The 24,095-nt window shown below is 44.6% G+C and overlaps 2 protein-coding genes across 2 annotated transcripts; one reads left to right on the top strand and one right to left on the bottom strand.

Moving 5' to 3' along the window:
• Positions 1-3,316: 3,316 nt before the first annotated feature.
• On the top strand, positions 3,317-9,962 carry LOC148638993 (prostaglandin E2 receptor EP4 subtype-like). Its single transcript, XM_088622165.1, has 2 exons — positions 3,317-4,690; positions 6,285-9,962. Exons 1-2 carry the CDS (start codon positions 3,905-3,907, stop codon positions 6,771-6,773), a joined length of 1,275 nt encoding a protein of 424 aa, XP_088478291.1. The 5' UTR covers positions 3,317-3,904; the 3' UTR covers positions 6,774-9,962.
• Positions 9,887-23,994, bottom strand: slc35e1 (solute carrier family 35 member E1). The gene is made up of 6 exons (XM_088622166.1): positions 23,358-23,994; positions 20,054-20,124; positions 18,919-19,056; positions 17,231-17,356; positions 15,774-16,019; positions 9,887-15,255 (listed from the first exon to the last, which is right to left on the bottom strand). The coding sequence occupies exons 1-6, from the start codon at positions 23,767-23,769 to the stop codon at positions 15,019-15,021; spliced, it is 1,230 nt and encodes a 409-aa protein (XP_088478292.1). The 5' UTR covers positions 23,770-23,994; the 3' UTR covers positions 9,887-15,018.
• Positions 23,995-24,095: the final 101 nt, after the last annotated feature.

The raw sequence follows: 24,095 nt of genomic DNA, 5'->3' as shown, positions 1-24,095 counted from the left end.
ATGTGGAGTTTGCACGTTCTACCTATGTTCGCATGGGTTACGTATGCTCCAGTTTCCTCACACAGTCCAAAGACACACTGGTAGGTTTAATGGCTTTTGTGAAAACTGGCCCTGATGTGAGTGTGTGCGTGTCTGACTCTGTATGTACCCTGTGATGGACTGGCGTCCTGTCTTGTGCATGTTGCTTGCTGGGATAGGCTCCAGCTCTCCCATTGGATGAAGTGGTTAGAAAATGAGCTCGACAGTCTCACCACAGATGCAGGCGAGCGTGAAGATCTTCAGTGAGGAAAGGTGGGGTTCGGCAGGGGTGGAACTACTGAATTACTCTCAGCTCTGCTATTTTATCTCAATGCCCCAACATAAAAAAATGGAATACTGGAGTTCAACTTAATAAGAACAGAAGAAAGCTTACAAATCAGAGAAAGTAAAGCTGCCCAGTCATCTTGTTTGGTTGCTACAAGCTAATTGATGTGATCTCATCCAGCTGTTTCTTGAAAAGGCTGTTTACAGTGCTCCATACTCCCACAACCCTTTGTGTAAAGAGGCACCTCCTGTTCTTAGCCTTAAAGGCTCTTTCCTCCAGGTTCCACTTTGTCCTTAAGCTCTAATCAGGTCACAGAGGTATTTATGCACTTAATAACATTGTTTTGCATTTCATGACCTGTCGTTTTTCATTACAGTTTAGCTCTCAAATACACATAACCGAACCCTCATTTGACTAAATAAAAGAATGAAGGCGAACTCAGTTCCTAAACATATTGGAACAGGTGATTTTTCAAATTAAGTTGCTTACGAAACACATATTTCTAACTTCTGAGAAGACAAAAGCCTTGAATCAGTCCAGTCAGAATTCAAAGAAAGGGCTCTGCCAGAACAAAACCCAGCAGGTACCCGGGGGCTCAGAGAGAAGATCGGGAACAGCGGTGATTGTACCATCCTTGAAAACCCCCTCCGGGTAACGTGTGCAGTTCGAGCGCTCGGGACGATCCGCGAAATTCTGCAAGAATAAGACAAGGCGACATTTCTCCCACCAGTGAAAGCGGGGGGAAGTTAGGTATGTCATGTCGTATCCAATTCAGTATCCCCTGGAAATCGGTATCCCCCTCCTCCGTAATGCGCTCCACAAAACTTTCCAGGGTACTGGCGTTTGTGCTTTTGCTTAATACGATATCGTTAGAAAGGAGCCTGTTTGTGCGAGTTTTTATCGGTTTCTCTGCGCATTTAATGCGTTTGGTAGGGATTAATCTATTGTTTTACTGCCACCACGTGAATGAAACCTTAAATTATCTTTACACAAGATAGGGCACACACACACATATAAATGATTTAATACGCTGACGACGAGAAAGCTCTGAGGTGCCGATGCATGCGCAATACACCAAGACACTTAATCGATCAATTAATCAATCCATCTCTTCATGTCAGCTAATCTATAATTATCTCTACAGACATTCCGTCTACCGAGACCGTGTTTGGTGGGAACGGGTCATTCAAAACCTATTTGTGTCCGATTAAGAACACAAAAATACACGGCTAAATAATTAAGAACTAGATAATTCCCGATGAAAAATATTTTATTTGTATCCTTATCGGTATTTTTTAAAGTGGTTTACTTTATAAAGGTACAAACCGTGCAAAAAAAAAAACAGATATAGGAGATTACATTAATACCGTATAAAGACTAGATATCTGGTAGCTGAATATATTGCGTCCACAAGCGCACAAAGCTGGAAGTTAAAACAGTTTATCATCTTCTAATCTAGACTCCAGACAACACAATTTGCAAGGAAAGTAGTTAACTTTAAATCAATAGCATCAGAAAATAATGCTCACAAATCGTTTTGAACCGATACAATTAGCAAAAAACTACAGTTTTTTATTATTAAAACCTAAAAGTACAGTTATTCGAGTGCGGCTTTTATTACTTGTGTAGACAGCCTAATAAAGGGATAAAGAATAGTTTGAATTCCTACTATTTACCTTCAACAAGGGGCTTGTGCAGTAGTCCAAAAGCACGAGTTGAACAGGCGGACAAAACAGCTTTGATGTTGGCACAAAAGGAAAACGCTAGAAAACCATACGTTATCTTTTGTCGATTTTACCACAAAAAGCTGTTGATTTTTGCAATTTTACAATTTTTAATTGTATTGGCTTTATGCATTTCTTAATATATATTATTGTTCAATGCAGTAAAACGGTAATATTTGAGATTCAATTTACAGTAGAATACGAGTGATGTCAAGCAGCGCAGACACTACAATAGACCCGCTGGCCTGTGCAGTTGCAGAACGAAAAGCATTGAATAAAATATAGACTATAGAAATAGAATCGTCATGTTCCGAATCGCTGTGTCCAGTGCATCTCTTAGGCGAGTTTTATTACTATTTGTTTTTCAAGCACCACTTTCCCCAAATGGATCATAAAAAACCACAGCAAATCCCATGGTCTCCCGCTGTAGCGCACACCGGCGGCTGGCTGATCAAGCTCACAGGTGTCTTGTGCGAGTTTGTTCTTAATTGCAAAAAGTAAAAATAGCTGTAGAGTGGGGGACACACGCATTTCCCCTGTTCAGGGACCGAAGATTTAAATCAATGTTAATTTTCATTGTGGGATATTACGCTTACATTGGAAAAGATACGAAGTCATTGATTAGCAACAGTATGTTGTTTGTGTTTCTGCTGCTATTAAGTGCATGTATACTCGACATTAGACCGTTACGGACTGCAAAGGAAATCGCTCTTTTTTAAAAGGCTGTACAGGATGTAATCTGGTTATAATATGTATATTACGCTGAGATCGTTTTTCTCTAATGATTATATATTGATGCAACCGTCGTAAATCTTAAAGCGCTGAAAAGTTATCGCTAACAACTGCAACAGATAATAGAAAATTAGTTGTGCGGAATATGGGTTCGTAACAATAATAGAAGATAACCTATAAGCTTAATGCTAATTGTTGTGTTGTTGCTGTTCATTAATAATGTTGAGGCTTTTGCTTGGCATACACTTGAATACTTGTGAGCAACTGTTGTCTGTTGAAACCAGACTGAAAATAAAAACTTACTGTTTACATGTATGAAGCCTTAGGCGTTTGTTCTCCGTTATGTGAGGAAAGAAAAACTCGACACCGCAGCCGGAAAACACACTGAACAAATTGATTTTTACATTACAGTTCTTTTCTCTCTCGTATTGATTCTGTTTTGCATTAGCTTCTCGGTAAATAGATATTAGAGTAATTGTAGGAGTCTGTCAATGCATACTAGTACAAGCCCAGCATAAAAAAATACGTCAACAACAAAGAAACGGTAGAAGATATTTTCTAGGACTGGTGGGGAGACAGACTGACCGCTTTTAGACATGCTTGGGTGAATTGCCTACTGTACGTCTGGACATTACGCCGTGTTAAGTTTTTATTTCCTGCAAAATAATCTTGGTCTGTTACTAGAGTGATAATTTGGTGATCTCATTCAACATTGTTGTAGAAGACCACTGTGGCTGTATTGTAGGTGGGGTCGCAACTATAGGGGCTACAGCGCAGAGCGCAGCTCTTGCCAGCTTTCACCATTTGTCGGAGCGCGTCACTCCATACAGATGTTCACAGTGTGAGTCTACTGTACATAGTACACTGGAGCTGCGCCGTGGAGGATACGGGAATTATTTAAAGCATAAATAACTCAAAGACTCAAGTCAAACCAGTCGAACAGATCGAAAAACAACCCGGACTCAAGCGGAGAGACGGAAACTGCGCTATCCGTTTTGGACAAACAAACGAGCACCCATCGCAACTGGATATGGCTTTGAAATTACCTTTCCCGTCACTCGGGTGTTCACAGCCATATAATGAACTTTAAGGCAAACTTTTTTTTCCAAAGAAAACGGAAAGCTGGTTTCTTTAGGAAGTCGCCATGGTCGAAGAGGCTAACCATACCGCCGCTTCCAATTCAACTACGACGATCGAACAGGGAATGGCCATCCCCGCTTTCATGTTCGCGATGGGAGTCGTGGGGAATATCATCGCCATAGCTGTGCTTTCGAAATCCAAGCAGGAGCGCAAGGAGTCCGCCTTCTACTCGCTGGTGTGCGGCCTGGCCGTGACTGACCTGCTAGGTACGTGTCTCGCCAGCCCAATTACTATAGTGACCTATCTCGAGGAGAAGTGGCCGGGTGGACAGGCTCTGTGTCAGTTCCACTCCTTTCTTCTGCTCTTCTTTGGAGTGTCCGGTCTGGGCATTATCTGCGCCATGTCCGTGGAGCGCTACCTCGCTATCAACCACCCTTACTCTTACCAAAGGTGGTCTATTGACCAGCAGGCAGCGCGCTGGTCCCTGTTCGCCATTTACCTGGGGAACATCGTCTTCTGCTCTTTGCCCATGATGGGGCTCAGCAGAAGCGTCTTGCAGTACCCCGAGACGTGGTGTTTTATCGACTGGAGGACTACGTCCTCGCCCCACGCGTTCTACTCCTTCCTGTACGCCGGCGTGAGCTCCCTGCTCATCCTTGTGACCGTCGCCTGCAACGTCGCGGTGTGCGGGGCTCTGCTGGTCATGAGGCGGCGGACGCGGGGTAGACTCGTCGCTACAGACAGTCTGAGGACCAGATGGACTGCACGCACCTCCGGAGCCGAAATTCAGATGATGCTTCTTCTCATAGCCACATCGATAGTCGTGTTAGTGTGCTCCACGCCCCTGGTGGTAAGTAAAACCGTTTATTTGGGCAAATATTTACCAGCATAATTAGGTCTTCATTTCAGCACAACGAAAAGAAACGAACTGCCCGAACCTTCCTCGTTTAAAATGCTTTTTAAATGTTGGTTTAACCAGATGCACATGCAATATTGATTTGAACACAGAATTCGGCTCCCGTGTGAACCCTCGTTTACTTTCCACGCACCTTTATCTGAACTTTCCAAGAAATTACTGAAGTTTCGTCATGTGTGATTTAACCTGTCGACACTGAACAAGGGGAGAAGTACTACAAGCAAGCGTAAAATATGGAAGAAGGGTGCCGTAAATAAGATTCCTTGTAAATAATGGAGTGTAGACGCGTTTCATTAAAATTAAATTATAGTGCTTTCACGAAGCACTTATGAGGCTGAAGCTGCAATTACATGGAACTACTTTAAATGACAAATAACTTACCAGAAATGGTAGCTTGCGCGGCTCCTAGGAGGATTAGAACATGATAGCATTTTCATCTAGTGACAAAATACCTTGTCATGAAGACTGTAGGAACGCAAAGCTCTTTGGGCAATAGTGTGCTATTCGCAAACACACTACAAATATAGACAAAAGAATATCTATCGGGACTTCAGTACCCGAGAACCTGCTAAAAAGTATTGCAGTTTTTTGTTTTACATTTCTTGCGTTCAGTGTGTTAAAAACACAGTATTCCAGTGCGTCATCTTTCAAAATTATATATGAACGACATTTGGTGGAGTAGAGAACACAGATCCAAATGCACGAAAGAAAACGGCAAAGAAAAAGAAAGTTTGATCAGTTTGGAATTAGTTTTCTTTTTCGTTTTTTTCAGTTCTACCGCGGGACAGCAAAAAATACCTCAATAATCAATGTTCCGCTAATATCGAGTTTCTCTCTTATGCTCAATGTTTTATTTAAACAAATGACGAGGTAAAGAGTGTTCTATGGCCCAGCTTTTGTAATAAACGTTATCCCTAATTAACCCCTCAAAAGTTAACGTTAATGAACACATTCCGATTAAGAATTACCACCCTATTTAAAAATGTCTATTTAAATTCAATGGAATATTAGCAGCAAGGCCGCGTTGCCTACATATTTCCAGTTCTCATTGACACACTGTGAATTATATAAAAGATCCCAATGTTTACAGACTAATACCACTAAATAGAGGCAGGATTTCAGCTTCCTATTTAAACGCATAATTTCTTTGCACAACGTTCTTGCATGCGTGTTCCCTTTAGACTCTGTGTCCTGCTCCAACTCTCATCTGTGGTATAATGATGAATCAGCATACATAACTGAATCGTTTTTTAAAAATGGCAGTGCTGTAACAGCCGGAAACGACTTCCAACACTTTGAAAAGGGCACGTCTGGTATGGGAAGCCCACGCAGTTTTTGCGTGGAGGCGAATCCTGTTGGTGTCGCTACTGTTAAAGCATAGCCTACACTGCATGTAGCAGATCCTAGTCTGCTCCGTTTGAACACATAAAAATACGCAACAAGCAGCACTAGTATTTTTGGTGCTGTTTGTAGTTGGTTTCCATCTCGAGGCCTGTGCGGATCTTAACCCTTCCTTCCCCCTCGTCAGGTGCGGATCTTTATCAACCAGATAGCACGGCCGGAGGCGATAAAGGACCAGAACACCAATCCCGACTTGAAGGCCATCCGCATCGCCTCGGTCAACCCCATTCTCGACCCCTGGGTCTACATCTTGCTGAGGCGGACAGTGTTTCACGGGATTCTGGCTCTTTTCAAAAGACTCTGCCGCGGCCGCACCAACTCGGTCGTGCCGGGGCAGCAGCAAGCAGTGCGCTACCTGTTGGCCGTGGACAAACACGGCGCCACCGAGTCGACGGCGCAGCGCCCTCCGGTGCCGGGTAACCACGCCGCCTCTTCCTCCGGCCCCGCTGCCGCCGAGGAGCCGAAACGAGAACCGGGGGCCGCGTCCCCGCTGGAGACTCAGGACCCCGTTAAGGTGGAGGAGAGCCACGCAGAGCCCGCAAAACAGAGCCCTTTGTCGGCGTCTGTGGCCGGTCAACAGACGACCGTACTGGAGAACGGATATAAATTGAGATAGGAAACAAATGTAATTAAGCATCTTTATTTACAAAAGCAGCTTAAAGGCCATTTATTACCTTCCGAGGGTTGAAGTGGATAAAAAAACACTATAGGAAATCCAAACGGTACATTTAATGAAATTACGCACCGCCTTCAGGTGTTCAAAGACATTAGTGCTCAGTTTGTGTTTAAGTGTAATGTTATCGCTCTCCATTCTGTTGCTACTAAACGTTGCACAAAGAAACGTGGACCTGCTGTATCAATATATGTGTTTCACTGGACAGGAAACCTGATGTATTTTTTTCTTGTTTAGTTGCAGTGTTACTGTGCCAAAACACATTTCTTTAACCTACACGGGAATGCACTGTGAAACTATAACGACCCTCCTGTCAACTTGAATCTCGGCACCAGAACGTCCAAGTTGCTTTTACGTGATGTTCTGGCACCAGCAAAGAAAGGTTAAACAAGATCAAATCTTCAACGTGGAATTTCATTTTAAAAATCCGCCAATAAGAAAAAACGGGAAAGTAAAAATGCGCGGTAACCTACGAAAGGCAGATTGCTGGTTTACTTTAATGGCGACTTTGTGAAGAAAACGATTTTTTATCCCTTGTGCAAGAGTGGTACAAAGGACTGCTCTTAATTGGGTTTTTAGCTTTGTCAGTTATTGAAAATGTTTATTCTAAATGCAGTTGTAAGAAAGAAACTAATGTGGACAGAAGTTTAGTTTGTCACTGCACCGATCTAAAACTCCAAATCGGGTCATTTAAGACATTTTCTACAGAAGGTGGATACAAATAGCCTATCAGAAAGTAAAGTGGTGTCTAGGATATATGCTTTCAAATGTTGTTAACCGAGTCAAAGTGTTGGGTTTATCCGAGCCCAACCTATGAGCCGGTGTTGTCCCGTCCTGATGCTACAGGCTGATGTGTTGGTAGGTTTTCATGCCAGCTCATCTGTTGCCAGGCTTAATTGGCTGGTTTTAGAACAACTGGACTAAGATAATAGCTTCTCCCGTCTCTCCAGGTGCTGCTGTTTTAAAGAAACATAGAAAACCTGCAACCAAACCAGGACTGGACACCCCTGCTGCTCTAAACGGCATTCACAAATAGGCATATCAAAGTACTTTGTTAGCAGCTAAGAATCATGCTAAACCAAACTTTGAAGACGTAAACCTACATCATCAGAATACAAGTGCAATTTTACGCTTATTTAGAGACATTTTATGCAAAATCAGTGTAAAGGAACTACTGTACATACCTAAGTATTCTGGCCAAGATGTGTGTTGTACCGCTAAGCACATGGTTTATCACAGACAGTACTGAAGATATATTATTTAATTTCCTAATTTAAACCAAATGATCTTTATTGGATTAATTTTACACTCATCCTAGTCATTCTAGGGGTAGAAGATTGAATATCTGGGGGACCTAATTTCCTCTGGTTTTCGTTCAACCTGAATTGTCAATTAAACAATTAACCTTACTCTCACATCCTTTGTGTCTAAGGTCATTTACAGTTGAGAAGTCCAGATTTCACTTCATTAAAAGTGCAGATTTAATGAAGATAATACATTAACAAGTATAAAACTAAATAAGACCTATAAGGAATAAGGAATAAGACTCAATTTCCTAAAGGTTGTGGTGTCTTCTGTTTTTGTACACCCTGACTCAGTTGCATGGTGGTGTAATAACTTAATGAACTGTATATTGTATTTATATCATATTTATTTCTAGCCTGTGTCCAAAGTGTTTTAGTATCTTATAAATAACTGTACGTTTGACAAAGTGAATGTTTCCACTTATAAACTGTAAAAGGCTTTAAGGAACTTCCTTGTGTCCAAGCGAGAAAAGGTTTGCTGTTAATTGACAGCCTGCACTGGAACACAACGCAGAAGACATGAGGCCCTGCAGAAACTGGGTTCGACACCCCTGGTCCACGGTCTCTCATCTTCCCCAGTAGTCACAGACTGGGAATTACAGCGACGGGACTTTGAAACGCTTCTCTATTAACATTAAACCCCGTGAGGAAGGAATAAACGAAGTTGGTGAAATACCTTCAGAGCGAGGCTCCGCCGGAGGTGACGGGCGCGGTCGTTCTCGTCTGTCCCGTTTCCCTGCGGCCGCCGTGAGCACACCGGGGTGCGGGCAGGACCCAGACTAGCTCAGGGGCAGCCTGTTGGCTGGCTTCTTGACTTCCAGAATTCCAGGGACGGATCAGGCTGTTGTCCAGGTGTTCCCGTGAGCTGGCCCGGTGGAGGTGCCCGAGAATGCCCAGTTCCACGGCCATCGTACCCCCACACCACGCAGCGCTAGGTGCCCACCCAGCCACCCCACCACTCCCATCTGTTAGCTCTTGCATGTCGTGTGAGCACTGTACCTCTGGACACCGGTCATTCAGATACTCCCTCTTATCATGGCGACCGTGGTTTTGAGCTAGGACAGTTGTCCATGCTGGGTCCCTGGGGACATTGACTACCTTTGGCTGAGAAATTTACTGCCGGCCCACTGCCCTGCAAGCAGTCTGAAATAAATCTGTGTCTTTAGATACACATACTGTACCCAAGGTGCCTTCTCAGCTAGGGAGAAATCCATTGCTCTTCAAGAAATAATGGAATTTGTGGGGAGTGGGGTTGTAAGGTTGAGTTTTTATCTAGATGATCAATCTGACCAGTCAATTCTTAAAGGAAGCCGGGGTATCATCCTCAACCATGTGGATGAGTAGCTTGTTGCAGACTCCTACAACCCTTTGTGAAAAGTAACATCTCCAGTGCCATCCCATGTGAACTTTCACCAGCTTCCACTAGTAAACACCAGCTGTTCTGGTTCGGGTTTTACTGTTGATCTTTGAAGTACATTGGATTGACTCTGTCAATATTTGAAATCTGCATTTAGATACTGTAGTTGGGTCCTGCTTTAGTCCCTTGTTCAAGACTAAGGAGATGTTTCTTCTTCTAAGCTGTGCATGTAACATTTCATGCAGTGTATACCTTTAACAAGGCCTGTCTACTAACAAGCGGGAAACTCCAAGAGGAGTTTGAAGTTCCACTAAGAAAGATTAAGAAAAAAAAATCTGCACAAAACTGTGAACTCTTTTTGCATCTCTACAAAGAAACACACCAAAATAACAGAATCAATTCCATAATTCTGTTATTATTTATTATTTTTACATCTTACTTTTTAAAAATAAAAAATTAAATACACCATCAGTGCATAGATGCACCAATTTTAAATCATTTTTCATCTCCTTGTATCTAGACACCATAAATAAAATCTATAAACCTCGGTTCAGTAAAAATGCCATTTTGCTCTTCGATCATGTTCACATAAAAACATTAAAAACCGAACAGACTAATAATAGCAAAGAAACGTTCCCCATGAGTACCAACCCCGCCATATACATTCTGATAATTCACTTACAGCAAAAAGACCTTAAAGAAAACAAAATCCTAAGGATATGTTTTTGAATCCATGATTAACAAATGAGCAAGTCTTAAATCGATTTCCGAAGTTTTGAAAACTGTCTCTAAAAGCAACTTCCATTTGCAAGTAGATACCTATTTAAACTAAAACTGTGTTTTTATAGTGCAGGCCAAGTGAATCTCGTAAGAAAACAGTTTTTCAAATTAATCGTAATCAATCTCTAAATAATTATTGGTACAGTTTTCTGCAGAGTGTAAGGAGTGGAGGAGCTACTGTGATATGTTCTATTTCCTTCCATTGCTGCTGAACTGAACGGTTCACAGCTCATGTTAGAAACACAGTTACAAGGCTACATGCTGTGAACCCTGGGGTTCTTTGAATCTAATGCCAGCTGTGAAACTTGCCGATATGAAATCGGTTGGTTACAAGAATGCTAAAAAATTGGATGTGGCATCCTATAAAATCTCTTCTTTCAAAACATTGTTGTTGATGGCAGACTTGAGGTATCAAGAACAAAAACAGTTACAGTTTTACCATAATAGTGCACCAGAATGGTTGAGCTGCGCAAACTTCAACAATTAGATCCATGCCAAGCCTACACAGTTTAGAACAGTTTTCACCATCACTGTTATTTTTAATGTTACTATGACATTAAGCATTAGAGAAGCTGATATTCTTAATACTAAGCTTGAAGAAAAAATACTGTAACCCAATCAAATTGACACATTATGGTACCTGGTATTGGATTACATCTGGAATGAAAGACTGAGGTGCAGTAGACTATAGGAGAATCGATGGGGACGTCTTTGGAGTAAATGAAAGTTAGAAAAGTCAAGAGGCTGGAGAGAAATCCAGACGATTCAGAACATGAATACAGTGGGGGTTATCCCTGTGGAATCATTAGATGGGTGAATAAATCAGTTTCAGTAGTTCCTCTGAATGTATGATTTGCTATACAAAATTAAAAAGGATTTTTCTCTCATCAGAGAAACAGTGAACTCACAAGTTAAAAAAAAGAGCTGTGGTATAACCACCTCCATTCCCCCCCCCCCAGAGCACAACATGGCAGAAGCTGAACAGCTGTCTGCTCGTTACGGGACAGTGCCACTGCAGTCCAGCTCTTCCTGGGGAGCTCGTGTTGTGCTAGCAGTATCTTCTGCCATAGCAAAAAAAGATTTCTTTCTGGCTGGGCTTTCAAAATATATTTATATAACCCTTTCATCTTTAAATATTCATTGCAACTTTGTATGCATTAATTATTCATCTTGTTATAAAACAAATAAAACCCCACTAATCTTACTGGTAGTTGGTAGGGGAAATGAGAAAGCAGTGAAACAAAAATATACTGTAGTATTCTGTAGCCTACATGGGTACTAATCAATGCTCAATGTTTCCTGAAACTGCTTGACTAATCGTAGCTGGACTACATTGACAAAAACACTTTCAGATTCACTGAAGAAAATACAGCCAACACTATTTTAAAAATAGAACTTTGGAAACAAATTTGTGTACTGCTGTTCATAGTAGGTTTTCAATGTGCTTATAAAATAAGCCAGGTAGTACAGCACCTAAAACTAAATCAATACCTAACTTCTTTGTAGACATTTTAGTTTAGCTATTAAAAACCAAATACCACTATGTTCTAATTTCTATAAGGAAAACAACCCCCCCTCCCCCTTTATTTTTTTAAGATGCTGGTCATCAACACAGGAAAAGCACTGTGATTTATCATGAACCAGCATCTCCCTAACATGTCTCCTATCCTGCACTCACTTCTTGAAGTGGCATTCAGTCTGGACACGTACTGTATTCACACATTCTAGACCATATCAAGGTGACCTGATTGTCAGTGACTGATTGTTCCCAAAATAAAAATGCATATGTTCAAACAATGCAACCGAATTACTGTACGTACCTTATTTAGAATTTATACCATGCTTTTGCAGGTGTTTTCAATTCAGACCAGAAACATTTTCATGTATTACTCCACTAAGCCATGTAAGGAACAACTACAGCCCTGGATGGAGGTGGATTTTCACCCCTCCTTTATGTTCTTTATGACTTAATTGACCTAATTCTGAATTTAATTGACCAATCCAACACTACAAAGGTGTTCAGCAGTTGATTTAAAAAAAGACCTACAAAACCTATTTTCCTTGTAATCATAAGGACTTCATTATTATAGACTCGATTGTCCATAATATATCAATACTACGCTCTTTACATGAATTAAACAATTTAGACACTTTGCATAATAATTAACCTAAAATACAGCTTAGAACTAGCAAGATCAAGTTCCATCTCAACCTGAGGGATAAGCAGAGCAGCTCCATTTCCTATTATTCATCCGACTGATGCTTTTAAATTTTCAAACTGACATAAATTCGCACCGATCCAATACAGCTGGATATGTTACTGGAACAATCTGAGTGAAGTACCTTGCTCAAGGATACAACAGCTGTGCCTCTCCTGGGATTTGAGCTTGCAGCCTTCCCGTTTCAACACCAGAAACCCGACCACTGTCCCACACTGCTGCCTGTTCTGGAGCCAATCTCTACGAATGGCTTTTTACACTGTAACTTACACCCAGATCGCAAGCTAAAGTTATCATCACCCAAGGGTGCCTTAAACTGTGAAACAGGCGAGAGAGGGCAGGTAGCTGTATTATTGGTCTGACAACATCCACTATACATTAAAAGTCTTTAACATATAGACTATACTTACACTGTCAAATCAATTATTCTGTGCTTTTTTCAGCATTGAGAATATAAAAGGAAGGACAGCCACTCCACTATTCTACCAGAACAATACCAGAGCCTGACTCCTTCCTCTGCCACAAGGAAGGTGAGGACCAGCTCAAACTCACACAGCCTCTTCAGCACGGTGCTCTAGCTTAGCCGTGTTGAAGGGTAACCTGATCTGGGGGGTCCCACCCCTCGGCCTGAGCACCCCAGGTCTTCTTGCCGTCATGGTAACTGAGCCCCGAATCACCAAGGCTACCTGACCCCTTTAGTAGAACAGTTGGCTTGATTAGACTGCTTTACTCATTTCTACTCCCAGCTCGTAGTTTCTGAAGTATCTTGCTCTCAAGAAGCATTTCTGTTTTACCCCAAGACAAGAAGTCTCTCTCTCCTCAGCTTGCTCCATACCTCTGTGAGCAAAAACTCTGAAGGATGACAAATTCATTACGTCCCAACACAAGCGGCAATAGAGCTCCAACAGTACACCAAGCAGGTTCGAGTACTGCCCGAGTCCAGTTGCATACGTTGTATAGGCCCGAGAGAGACGACTTCTCCAGCACCAACTGGCACAACTGGGGCAATCCCAAAGCCCACTTAAAACAAGAGATATCAGACAGCATGATCGACTGACCTCAGCAATCAAGAGATGAGCTGCAAAGCGATGCAGAGAACACAGGGGACCTCAGGACGAAGACAGAAAGCCACTGGCGAAGGTGGCGCAGGACGAAAACTCTGCACAAGCCGTTTGCACTCGTAAAACAATCGTGCAGAAAAAAAAGGATTTGTAAGAGGCATGCTGTATAAAGATCTGCATAAATATTCTCAATATCTATTGTTGTTTTTAGAATTTGGCCTCACCCTAGGTCTGGACCAAAGCAAATATTTCAGTTGGCTGCTTTCTGGTCTCTATTTGACATTTTGCCTTGAAATAAAACATGGTGAGCCTCTATTATCGGGTTAAAAAAAAGCAGCACAGGCGATATCAGAAACGCATTTCATGAACTGGCCGATTGCAATTCATACACAATGCTATTTGGAAACAAGAAACTCTCCATCATACCCATACTGAGCTGGCTTTGTGGTCAAGTGTTTTGACAAGTCAGCAAATATTTATTTTGTCAACGCAAATTAAAGCCTCCATCCATCCTCCTCTCCTAAGCGTGCTTTTCATTTCCGCTCGGAGCAGGACAGCGACCTACGTCACAGGGGACACTCACGCACAGACTGTGTGCCACTGGGGCCCACGTAACAGGTCCTTCGTTATTAAGATGGGGAGCAGGGGGAAGGGATACGATAACCGGAAAACCTCCTTCAGATTTACGGCTTACAAATCCACGTGGTTTATTCTCCTGTAACTCGAGGAATTCCACCAAGCGTCTTCACGAAAAAGACCGTCTACGAAACAAAGGCTAAATGCACTGTAAACATCCTGCCTGTCTGCTTACAAGGCAGCTGTGTTAAAAAAACAGGAGAAATATGTGAGAAAGACAAAAAAAAAAAAGATCTGCCACAACGACCATTTGTATTTTACTTTTCTATCAAGACACCTGCAGCTATCTTCTGTAAACACGATACGTTTTGCATGATACTGTTCGGCACAGCCACTGTATAACCAGAGACAGGTTTTGTTCTTGAATCAAAGCATCACTTCTTTGCAAAAATAAGAGGGAGGAAGAGGGTACAAGTAGAAGCATTGCAAACATCAACCTCGCTCCCCACCGACAAGCGACGTGATGCTTCTGCAAGGACACTGGCATGTCAAAAAGATGGACCTTCTTTGTACAGTAAAACAGTCACTGGTTGGTGTCCTCCCAGTTCAGAAATGACACTGGGGCGCAAAGCACCAGTACAAGATGTGTTAGTTTGCAGTCAGTGAAATGAAACGGGTGAAGAACCGTCTCGGGACAGGAAAAGAGGGGAGGCAATGACGCCTTGCTTGAAGACCGCTTGAAGAAAAACAAATTGACCGGTCGCTGGACAGCTTGGCCACGTGCACACTGCCCCTCCCAATACTGGCGTTCCTTTCCCTTTCCCGTCTCGGAAGGTTTCCAACCGCGCTGAAGACGACGGGGCTCGAGTACAAGGGCCGACGTGGCCCAGCCTAAATGTCATACTGATTGGATCCGTACCCCATTGTGTAGGTCTGTCGGCTGTACTGGAAGTGATCCGTCAACACGTTACTCCTGCCGTACTGGAAGTCCGAGGTCTGGGGGAAGGGGCCGGTCCCGTTGGGCTGCATTTTCTCCAGGGTCACGCTCCCGTGATTGAAGGAAACCAGATCCTGCTTGGAGACGGGGAGCAGTTTCTTCTTGGCCTCTTGATTTGCATCGTATTTAGCCTATTGGGAAATAAAGACACGAGAATTAACCACGGTTAACAACCCCAGCCACACCATCCAACCCTAACTCTACTCCCCAACTCCAGCCATATTCCTTACTTTAGTAATCCCTATCCTTAGCTCAAACGGCAAACGCAGAGCCAACACAGAACCGAGCTCCAGCTTAAAACTGGAGAGGCATATTAAAAACGTCAGTCCTATGCAGAAACCTGAGCTCTCACTAAGGTAAGAGTGAAGGTCCGTGTGGTCTTTTTCTCCCCAAGGAAAAACAGAAACCAGACCTCAAGCTAACCCCAGCCCTACAGCAGCCTCATCCTAAGCCAGAGCCCCCTGCCTGAGCTCCAGCCTCAATGGTAACCCTCACCCTAGAGGGGCTCAATCCCTGATGGGAATCCTGCAGACCTGCGATGTGACACAGCCCCACCTTGCATGATCACCATTAAAGACTGGAAACCAAAAAGATCTACATTAACTGCAATGCACTGGCTTGGGGTCGTGCTGGACCAGGCGGGTGTCACCTTATTGTAGAGGAAGACTCCCAGGATGGCGGTCATCATGCCCAGCATGTTGGTGGAGCTGACGGGGTTCCTCAGCATCAGCAGGGAGACGCTGATCACCATGATCCTCTTGGTGGCGTTGGCCACGGCGTAGCTGAGCGGGCTGACCAGGTTGAGCACGCTGAAGGCGATGACGTTCTGGGCGAAGTTGCAGAACCCGCTGATCACCAGCAGCAGCAAGGTCCAGGACGAGTCTGAAACCCCTGTCTGAGAGCCAGCGGAGGAGAGAGGGAGCGAGGGGACAGAGGGGTCAGATCCAGACTCCGGAGGCACCGGGCAGAGCCCTGTCCACAACACACTGCCACTGTCTCTTTTAACCGAGTGGCGTTTTTAAACCAGAAATGTGGGGGGAAAAAAGAAGTGATTCTGAAAGCTGTCCCATTCAAAGCCTTGAGAGGCAAAACTTTCCCCGATGCAATAAAATTTTAGTGCTTTTTCAGGCATTTTTTTGAAAGAAGGTGGAATGTACAGGTAACCAGCCACACACTTTTACTTTTTACTGATGTGTGTTGCTTGCATTTGTTATAAATGCTTTTGTTATGTTTTTAAATGATCCACACATCATCATAACGGTCTCTAAAAGATATTTGCTCTGCGTTTTAATCACGATGCTCCTTTTTCTACGAAAATGTGTCAACAGCTATTTTTGAGTTGCAGAAAGCCTGCTCACCAAGAGCGTTTGGATTAGTCAAGGGCGACCTCTAGTGGACAGATGTGTTTATGTAACGGTTCATACATCTTCCGATTTTATCTTTTGGAAAAATAAAAACACTGAACTTGAAGTAGAATTGGAGCGACACTGCGATTTTTCTAAATGTAATCTTCAATGTCCACAACGTGGCGACTTGCTACACCAGCAAAACTTTCAAACAAGCAACGAACAGGCTTTCAGCAAACAAAAAAACCATCTTGCTTAGAGAGCACTATTTAAAAAACAATATTCGAGAGTTCTACATGCAAGTGTACGTTCAGACCAAAGATACTGTGAAAATACTCCTCACGTGTTCAGCCAGTAATTCTTTCTTCTGGGAAAAAAAAAGTTACAAAATCAAAAACGGAAACATTTAACTTGTCAAAGACACTAACAACTCACTACTCGGTTGGTTTCAGATCAGGGACAAAACCAAAACAGGAGCTCATTTCAGACGGTGATACAGCCTGAGGCATCAAGGGTGCAGGATGAAGGCTTGAGAGCGATGTGGGAAGGAGCTCAGGTGTCCCACAGCACTTTTTTGGCAGATATTTTAACCCCCAAATGGCCGGAGGTTCAGCAGGCACTGTGTGCCAACGTGCCCGGGAACAGAGCGGCTCTTCAGGCTTCGACTGAGCGGGAGGAGTAAAGGACTGGATTCCCCCAACGAAGAGCTTCTCCCGGCGCGCTCTCTCCCCGCGAGCGGGACGGTCCCGTGTGGACTCACCGGGTCGGTGTCCACCAGGAAGGCGGCCAGGTCCACCAGGACCCAGGTGGGCAGCATGAAGAAGACAGCGTTGAAGCCCAAGACGTTGAGGAGTCTCAGGTGGTGGATCCGGGTGTCTCGCAGCACCTGGGGGTGGGGGCAGTGAGCGTCGCTGCAGGCAATGCAACTATACAAGCGGCTACATCCCAGTCCATTTAAGCCCTCGAATCCCCATCAGCCTCAGCCCCAGTCCCCACGACTAATCACACCTTTGCACCAGGCCGACGTGCAAAGTGCTTTGGGGAAGCAGTCTGTTGTACTGTTTGTCCCGAGAGATCAGCGCGATTAAGAATTTCAATGTACATTTACATGTGGCAATGGACCCTCTACTCTCTACTCTGCACGGGTACCCAGGTACTCCTGATGCCAGGAGCAATACCACCTGCACAGATGGGGGCATCTTATAAAATAGTGTTGGGAAGGAACAGAAAGATTTGGCAGAAAGTCTCCAGAGAAGCCAACCAGATTGGTGGCTTCCTGCAAGTCAGGCAAAAGGCAACTCAGGGCACTCAGGTGGCATAGTGCATTTCCATATCATAGCCTTCTCCACCCGGTCGCAATGCGATCACAAAGCACTCTTCGCACCTTGGCCGCTGGAGTCGCAGTGAGTACGCCCCCCCTGGCAGTTCAGGAGCTTGGGGAATAAGGCCTCAGTTACACAAGCCAAGTCCAGGCGTGGCTCAGCTGGACCAGCTGGTCGAGCTGCAGTACAAGATGGCAAGCCGGCCTCCCCCTGCAGTGTGCAGGGCCAGCTCACCGAGGACAGAGCAGCACTGCATCACGGGGACCATCGGGACCATCGGGGGCAGGACGGGAGACACAGGGGGAAAACGTCTGGCAGTGGGTTTCGAACCGAGGAGGTGTGCTGTTACACAAAGGAATGTGGGGGACTGGAACAAGCAGCTCGGCTGTGTGGCTGAAGCCCGTTTTTAGGTTCTTTTAAGACACGACTAAATGAGATCAATCCGCGATTAGCAACCAAATGAATTGTGTAAATAAGTGTTTGTGCGAGAAACCATAGTAACACAAAGTACTGCCTTCATCGGTTTTAATCAGTGCTTATGGTGAGTTTTGACACTAGAGGGCAGGCTTAGCCAGGAAATGGCCTCATAATCATATGATCCAACAAGCCCTTTTGTCAACACGCAACATAATACTTTCGCCTTCCCTTTCACCTCTGAGCGAAAATTAAAATAAAATCACTCTAAATGCTAATCAACAGCTGCACACAATGGTGCACTGGTTGCACAACGGTCAGTTACCTTAGCAACAGATACTGGTAATATACAACCCGAGCTCTGTAGTAAAGCAGTAATTTGAACAGAAGGAAAGTCTCTACCCGATTTCTCCTATAACCCCCTCAAGAGGCAGCTGACCAGACGTTCTTCCCATCATTGCAATTTTAAAGAGGCTTATGTCCTGGTCACTATAATAATAATAATAATAATAATTTAATAAATCGTCCACTCTGGTGCCGTCTTGTGTTTTTCCAGTGTCTAGAAAGATCCCTCCAAGAGGAAAGCGGGGAATTCTGTTAGTGTGGCAGCGAACAGGTGCGAGGCTCGTTCGTCTGCCTCCACCCTCTTTCTGTCCCGGCCACCCGCTTTCCAACATCACAGCTCTTCCCCCAGCTCACCGCACGGACATACCTTCTTGGAGAAGATGTTCTGGAGAGAAAAGCACAGAGTGGCGGCCAAGGCACTGATCAGCCCTGACAGGTCGAAGGACAGCTCGGTCACCGTGGCCAGCAGCACACCTCCTATTATGGGCACCAAAGACAGGTACACCTGAGGAAAGACCACAACGGAGACTCAAACGAGGACTCTTCCAATGAGACCACGTCGACGGCCCTTTTTAGATGACCTCGGGGAGCACAGAACTTAAAAACACATTAACCACCACATTAGGTTTCTACTTCTTTTGTTCTCTATGAGTCACTGCAGCTGATGGGCAGCTTTGTAGAAACACAGTCCAACCTGGCAACAGAGGAATGGAATTGAAATATTATGAAAGGTGCACGTTTATCACAAAGGAAGTTGCCGTAATTTCCTCAATCAAAGAAAGACGCAAGTCAGACTGGATTCCTGGAGATACTGCAGGCCCTTTGATCTTTTTTCATGCATCCAATTGATTTAATCATCTTCATTGCCTGGAAAGAACAAACACTTCTCTTCAGGTTTGAAAACCTCACTGTTTCACTTTTCGAGCAAAAAAAAAGGAGAAGAAAGTATTCCATTTGTTTCCAAAATCAGTAAAACTCTAATTCTCTCAAATATATACCCATACAATGCATGAATGTCCTTGGCTGGTTCTACAGAGTGCCAGTTCAACAGGTTTTATTGAGTAACCATCAAACCACACATCTTAAAGGCCACTGAACACTTTTCTTATCAGCAATTAAGCAGGCAATGTGTTACATGAACAGATTTAGAGATGATCTGGAATAAAAAATCTAAAAACCCTTCAGCCCACAAGAATCTGAGCTGCACAATTAAAGAAATTAAAGGTCTGCACGGTCATCAAACTCAAAACATACGACTATACTGGGGTACCCATCCCCTGGGCTTCACCTCCCGAAAAACAGAGTGACCAAGTATACCAACACCAATATAGCTAAATTAAATGTCTATTAAACTTCCAGGTTGAGGGAGAATATTTTTTCCAATAACGTGAGGCGAGGTATGAGGGGTCTCATCAGAGTCTCAAGCACTCACACGCACATGGCTTGCTCAAGCATGCACGCACACGCACACGCATGCACGCACACGCACACGGCTTGCTCACCTTCGTCGTCTGTTTCTCCTTCATGATGAGACGGGACAAGAGAACAACCCAGATCGGCATGGTGGCCTTGACTGCAGGGACAGAGGGAGAAAACAGACGTCTGGCTCACTGGGAAGGAGGCCACAGTTCTCTTTCTTCCCGGGCTCAAGGAGCAAGACGGACAAATGAAACCCAACACTTCTTCCGTACAAGCTGAGCTGAGGCTTGTGGTGCAGGTTTCGTGAGCCAGAGGCTTACCCATTCAGCTGGAAGAGCTCAAAACAAAAGTGCAAGAGAGCTGCTGCAGAAGTAATTAGTGCTAAAGGGGAAGGAAGAGAGGGAAAGGGAGCAAACAAGGTCAAGTCGAGCCTTGAGGCTCACCAGTCTGTAGCTGATCCTGGCTTCAGGAGCACAGTAAGCACATTCAGGGCACCTGACTACCCCTATGGAGCAGATGCCAGCCCATCACAATGGACCCGAGCCACACTGGTAACCACTTACGCACCTGGGTCGATGAGCACACTTGCTCAAGTTGTTTGTACAGCAGGGATCCGAACCCACAACCTTTCAATTAAGAGTCCAGAACCCCAGTTACAACTTCCCACTGCCCCCGCTGGAAGGACTGGGAGGCCCACTCATATTTGCACCAGGGACGAACAGCATGTTCATTTTTTAAACGTATAATACCAGGCTTCAAGGACTTCATCAATACCCTGCAGGTGTTGCTGATCTTTAAAAACAACTGACCCTAAACATTATATGGTTATCTTTCGACTCTGCTATAAATGTCTAACTATGTACAGCATACTGCATTGTAGAAAATGTTAAAAATACATCTCTGTAACGTGCAAAATTTCCACAATGTACTTTTCACAGTTCGGTTACAGGAATCAGCTAAACTACCATACCACACGAAAAGGTTTCCCTTTCCATCTTCGACTACAGCGGTGCAGGTCAGTTACAGACCATTATACATGCTGTAACAATCAAGCTGGGGCCAGGCTAAAACACAGAAGAGCCTTAGAAGCTGCTACCATTAAAACAGCCACCGAGATATCAAAGACTGAGGGCGGCTTCGAAGCAGCAACACCACAATACCACATCGGAGGAGTGTGGACTATTTTCTGCAAGAACTGGATACAGCAGCTCACCAAATGAAATGACAAGTACAAAAGGGAAATGCAGAGCCCCAGGGTAAAAGAGAACAGGTACCACAACAAATGTGTGCACGCCTCTAAATGACAAGCTTCTTTGAAAGAAGACTTTCAATACCGAGGGGAAAGTTAAAATCTTTGCCTATAACTAGTTCCTAGATTATAGCTGGGGAAGCTAGTTTACAAAAGCAAAACATTTCTTTCCACAAAGGCTCAATGCGTGCAAACCATGGTAAAAAAATCCAACACAAATGAAAATTTTGTTCCTGTCTTTCCCAGACTCATTTTAGAACAGTGAAGCGAGTTTTACACACTAACGCAACAGGGAAGAAGATAAGGTTGTCAGTAACGGACACAGGGTGAGGCAAGATCGGTTGAGAAATAAAAGATTTTAAAAATTGATGCGTTTTGGGTGTCATAACTGAGAAGAAGACATGACCATCACTCGAAACCAGGGGCTGTCAACATCACTCCTCTAGAACTGAGAAAGTCTTCCAGGTTTTCTTCACTGAACTATTTTATGAATGATCTGCAGCTCCCTCAAGAACTCTAGTTATGGAGTAGAAAAGCCCAACCCTGCTTTAAAAGTGTTGTACAGTAATCTAGTCAACAGGAAGAAGCCATTTCCTGAACAGTGCATTGATCCCCTCATTGTCATTTCTAACCTGGCCTGTTTCATCACTGGCATTTCCTGTCCGTCCCAGGAACAATCAACCAATCAAGGTTTATTTATCAATGCACGAACAGTACAGCATACAGCAGTGTCGTCGGCAATGAAAATGCTTTATCCACGAACAACCCTGCACCCCAAAACCACGCAAAAGCAACATGTGAGATACTGACAAAAAACTGAAAAACAAAGAGGTGAGGTAATTCATTAACAATATGAACACTTTGACAGAATGGAGTAGTAATGTCAAGATCTGAACCTAAAAAGGGGGAAAAAGCAGACTCTTGACAGAAGGCAAGAGTTTGGCCCTTAAAGACAGTAACCCAGCCAGCTCTGAGGGTCTTTTAAAACCAACAGCACAAGACCTCAAAAAGAGGGAAAAATAACTCCATTAAAACTTAACCGGATCAATCAGTTTAACCCTCCCCCATGGGCCATGTGATATAAGGAACAGATGATTTAAGCAGAAGTTCAAACAGCACCTCCAGGATGTTGCTCTGGGGAGCAGGCCTGTCTAGCCAGCCTCTGTAGAGCACACTCCTTTAATTTATCCCCCCCTCCTCCCCCCATAACCTTACTGCCCGTCGCAAACAATGAAGATCCTGTTTTCTTTCCCTATTCAAACGAGCAGACACGGCCCTTTGATTAAGCGAGTCCGCGAACTGTAAAACAGACACTGGCCTACAAGCAGGGGACAGGAGATCTTTCAGGAATGACCTGCTAGGAGGCTGCACTGTGCAGGCTTTCGGCAAAACAGCCAGTTAGAAACCTCCGCCTCCAGACACGCAGGGTCCTTTTCTTATTATTTCTATACCGATTTGTTCTACGAACAATAAAAAAAGGGTTTTAAAGCGTTTCAGTCCAAGTAGAGAGCTCTTTTCCGCCTATGTAGATCTGTTTTTCCTTTCACGGATACGGCTCCGAGCCAACCAGCTTGACTTCCAGGTGACGTGTGATGCCGTCGGGGAAGTGCGCGGCGCAGGTAGGTCCCAGACAGACAGCGACCGTCTCTGGGGATCGGCGTCTGAGCTCAGGTACGAGCAGAGACCCCAGGAAGAAGAAGCCGGCGGAGGAGCGCGACCCTGGGAACAGCCCAGTTCCCGATCCCCGTCGGGAAAGCGAGCAGAAATCACACGGACTGGACCGCGCAGCAGTCATTCAGGTTACCCGCTGGCCTTCTACATTTCGCTGTGACAACTCGTCGTCTAGGACGGTCTTGTGGCACTTAACCTCATTGCACGCTGACTAAATAAAAGAGGGAACTGGTCGCAGGACGGTCCCTCGAAGGGACTTAAAGAGGACAGACCAAATATAGCCTGGCCAGAACAATTTCCCCTTAATATGACGTTACGCGATTCCCATGGTAGTAGGACTAAGAATATCCCTGTTGCTCCCGCTGGCTCCTGCAGAAACTCCCCCTCAGCACAACAGTAATATATAGCACGCCAGTATACTGCAGATAGCCAGATCTACATGCATGCCGTCTCGAAGAGAGGGTTACCTGTATGCGCGTAGGAGACTGGTACCTTCCAGATGCTGAAGTGCGCCGACACCGAGGCGAAGTACTTCCCGAAGGCTAGGGGCAAGATGAACCACCGGTAGTATCTGCCAGGCAGCTCGGTTTGAGGTACCCCCCATGCACGCAGCAGAGGAGGGAGGAAGAAGACGATAGATAAAATGTGGAACAGGGAGACGGTAACCGGGTAGGGGAATCCATTTAAAATGATTTTGTTGATGACGTTTCCCCCGGAGCTGACAGCATACCAGCACACACAAAGCAGCGCGATCCGCACTCCCTCCTTCACTTGCGGACGGACCACCGCAGCCATCTTCCAGCTCAGAGTCACCTCACCGGGCGCAGAGAGACGTGGAACGGGGCTACGTAATACAGCCGGCAGATAGACGGCTTGCATCAGACGTCACTTCCTGCATTTAAAGCCCCGGTGGTGCCTCAGGAAATGTGTGCCGTCTTTCCTCCTAGGTGCTGACAAAGTCCACCCAGTGAGCCGTGCCCCGCGGGAAACTACGGGGACGTGTATTAAACTGAGATTGAGGATGCACTCGATAGTTGTTTCAAAAGAAGGTTGTTTCATAGTGGACGTATTCAGTCTATAAATGCTCATAAGCACGGTTTCCGAGCAGGATCAGAAACGTGCCCTTAAAGAATGTTCATCGCCCAGCTGGTATTTTTCACCTGCAGTGGAAAATGAAAGGCCCTTTGTTTCTACGAAGTCGACTT

The sequence above is a fragment of the Lepisosteus platostomus genome, chromosome 27, assembly GCF_059453375.1.
Source record: "Lepisosteus platostomus isolate fLepPlt1 chromosome 27, fLepPlt1.hap1, whole genome shotgun sequence".
In the NCBI taxonomy this organism is placed as follows: domain Eukaryota; kingdom Metazoa; phylum Chordata; class Actinopteri; order Semionotiformes; family Lepisosteidae; genus Lepisosteus; species Lepisosteus platostomus.
The sequence above is the reverse complement of the archived record's forward strand: the minus strand, read 5'-3'. Positions and strand labels throughout refer to the sequence as shown.

Coding starts and splice junctions, on each gene's coding strand:
- LOC148638993 (XM_088622165.1), top strand. CDS start 3,905: ATGGTCGAAGAGGCTAACCATACCGCCGCTTCCAATTCAACTACGACG. Junction 4,691..6,284: donor TGTGCTCCACGCCCCTGGTG/GTAAGTAAAACC, acceptor CCCCCTCGTCAG/GTGCGGATCTTTATCAACCA.
- slc35e1 (XM_088622166.1), bottom strand. CDS start 23,769: ATGCAAGCCGTCTATCTGCCGGCTGTATTACGTAGCCCCGTTCCACGT. Junction 20,125..23,357: donor AGTCTCCTACGCGCATACAG/GTAACCCTCTCT, acceptor CTGTCCCTGCAG/TCAAGGCCACCATGCCGATC. Junction 16,020..17,230: donor TCCTGGTGGACACCGACCCG/GTGAGTCCACAC, acceptor GCTGGCTCTCAG/ACAGGGGTTTCAGACTCGTC.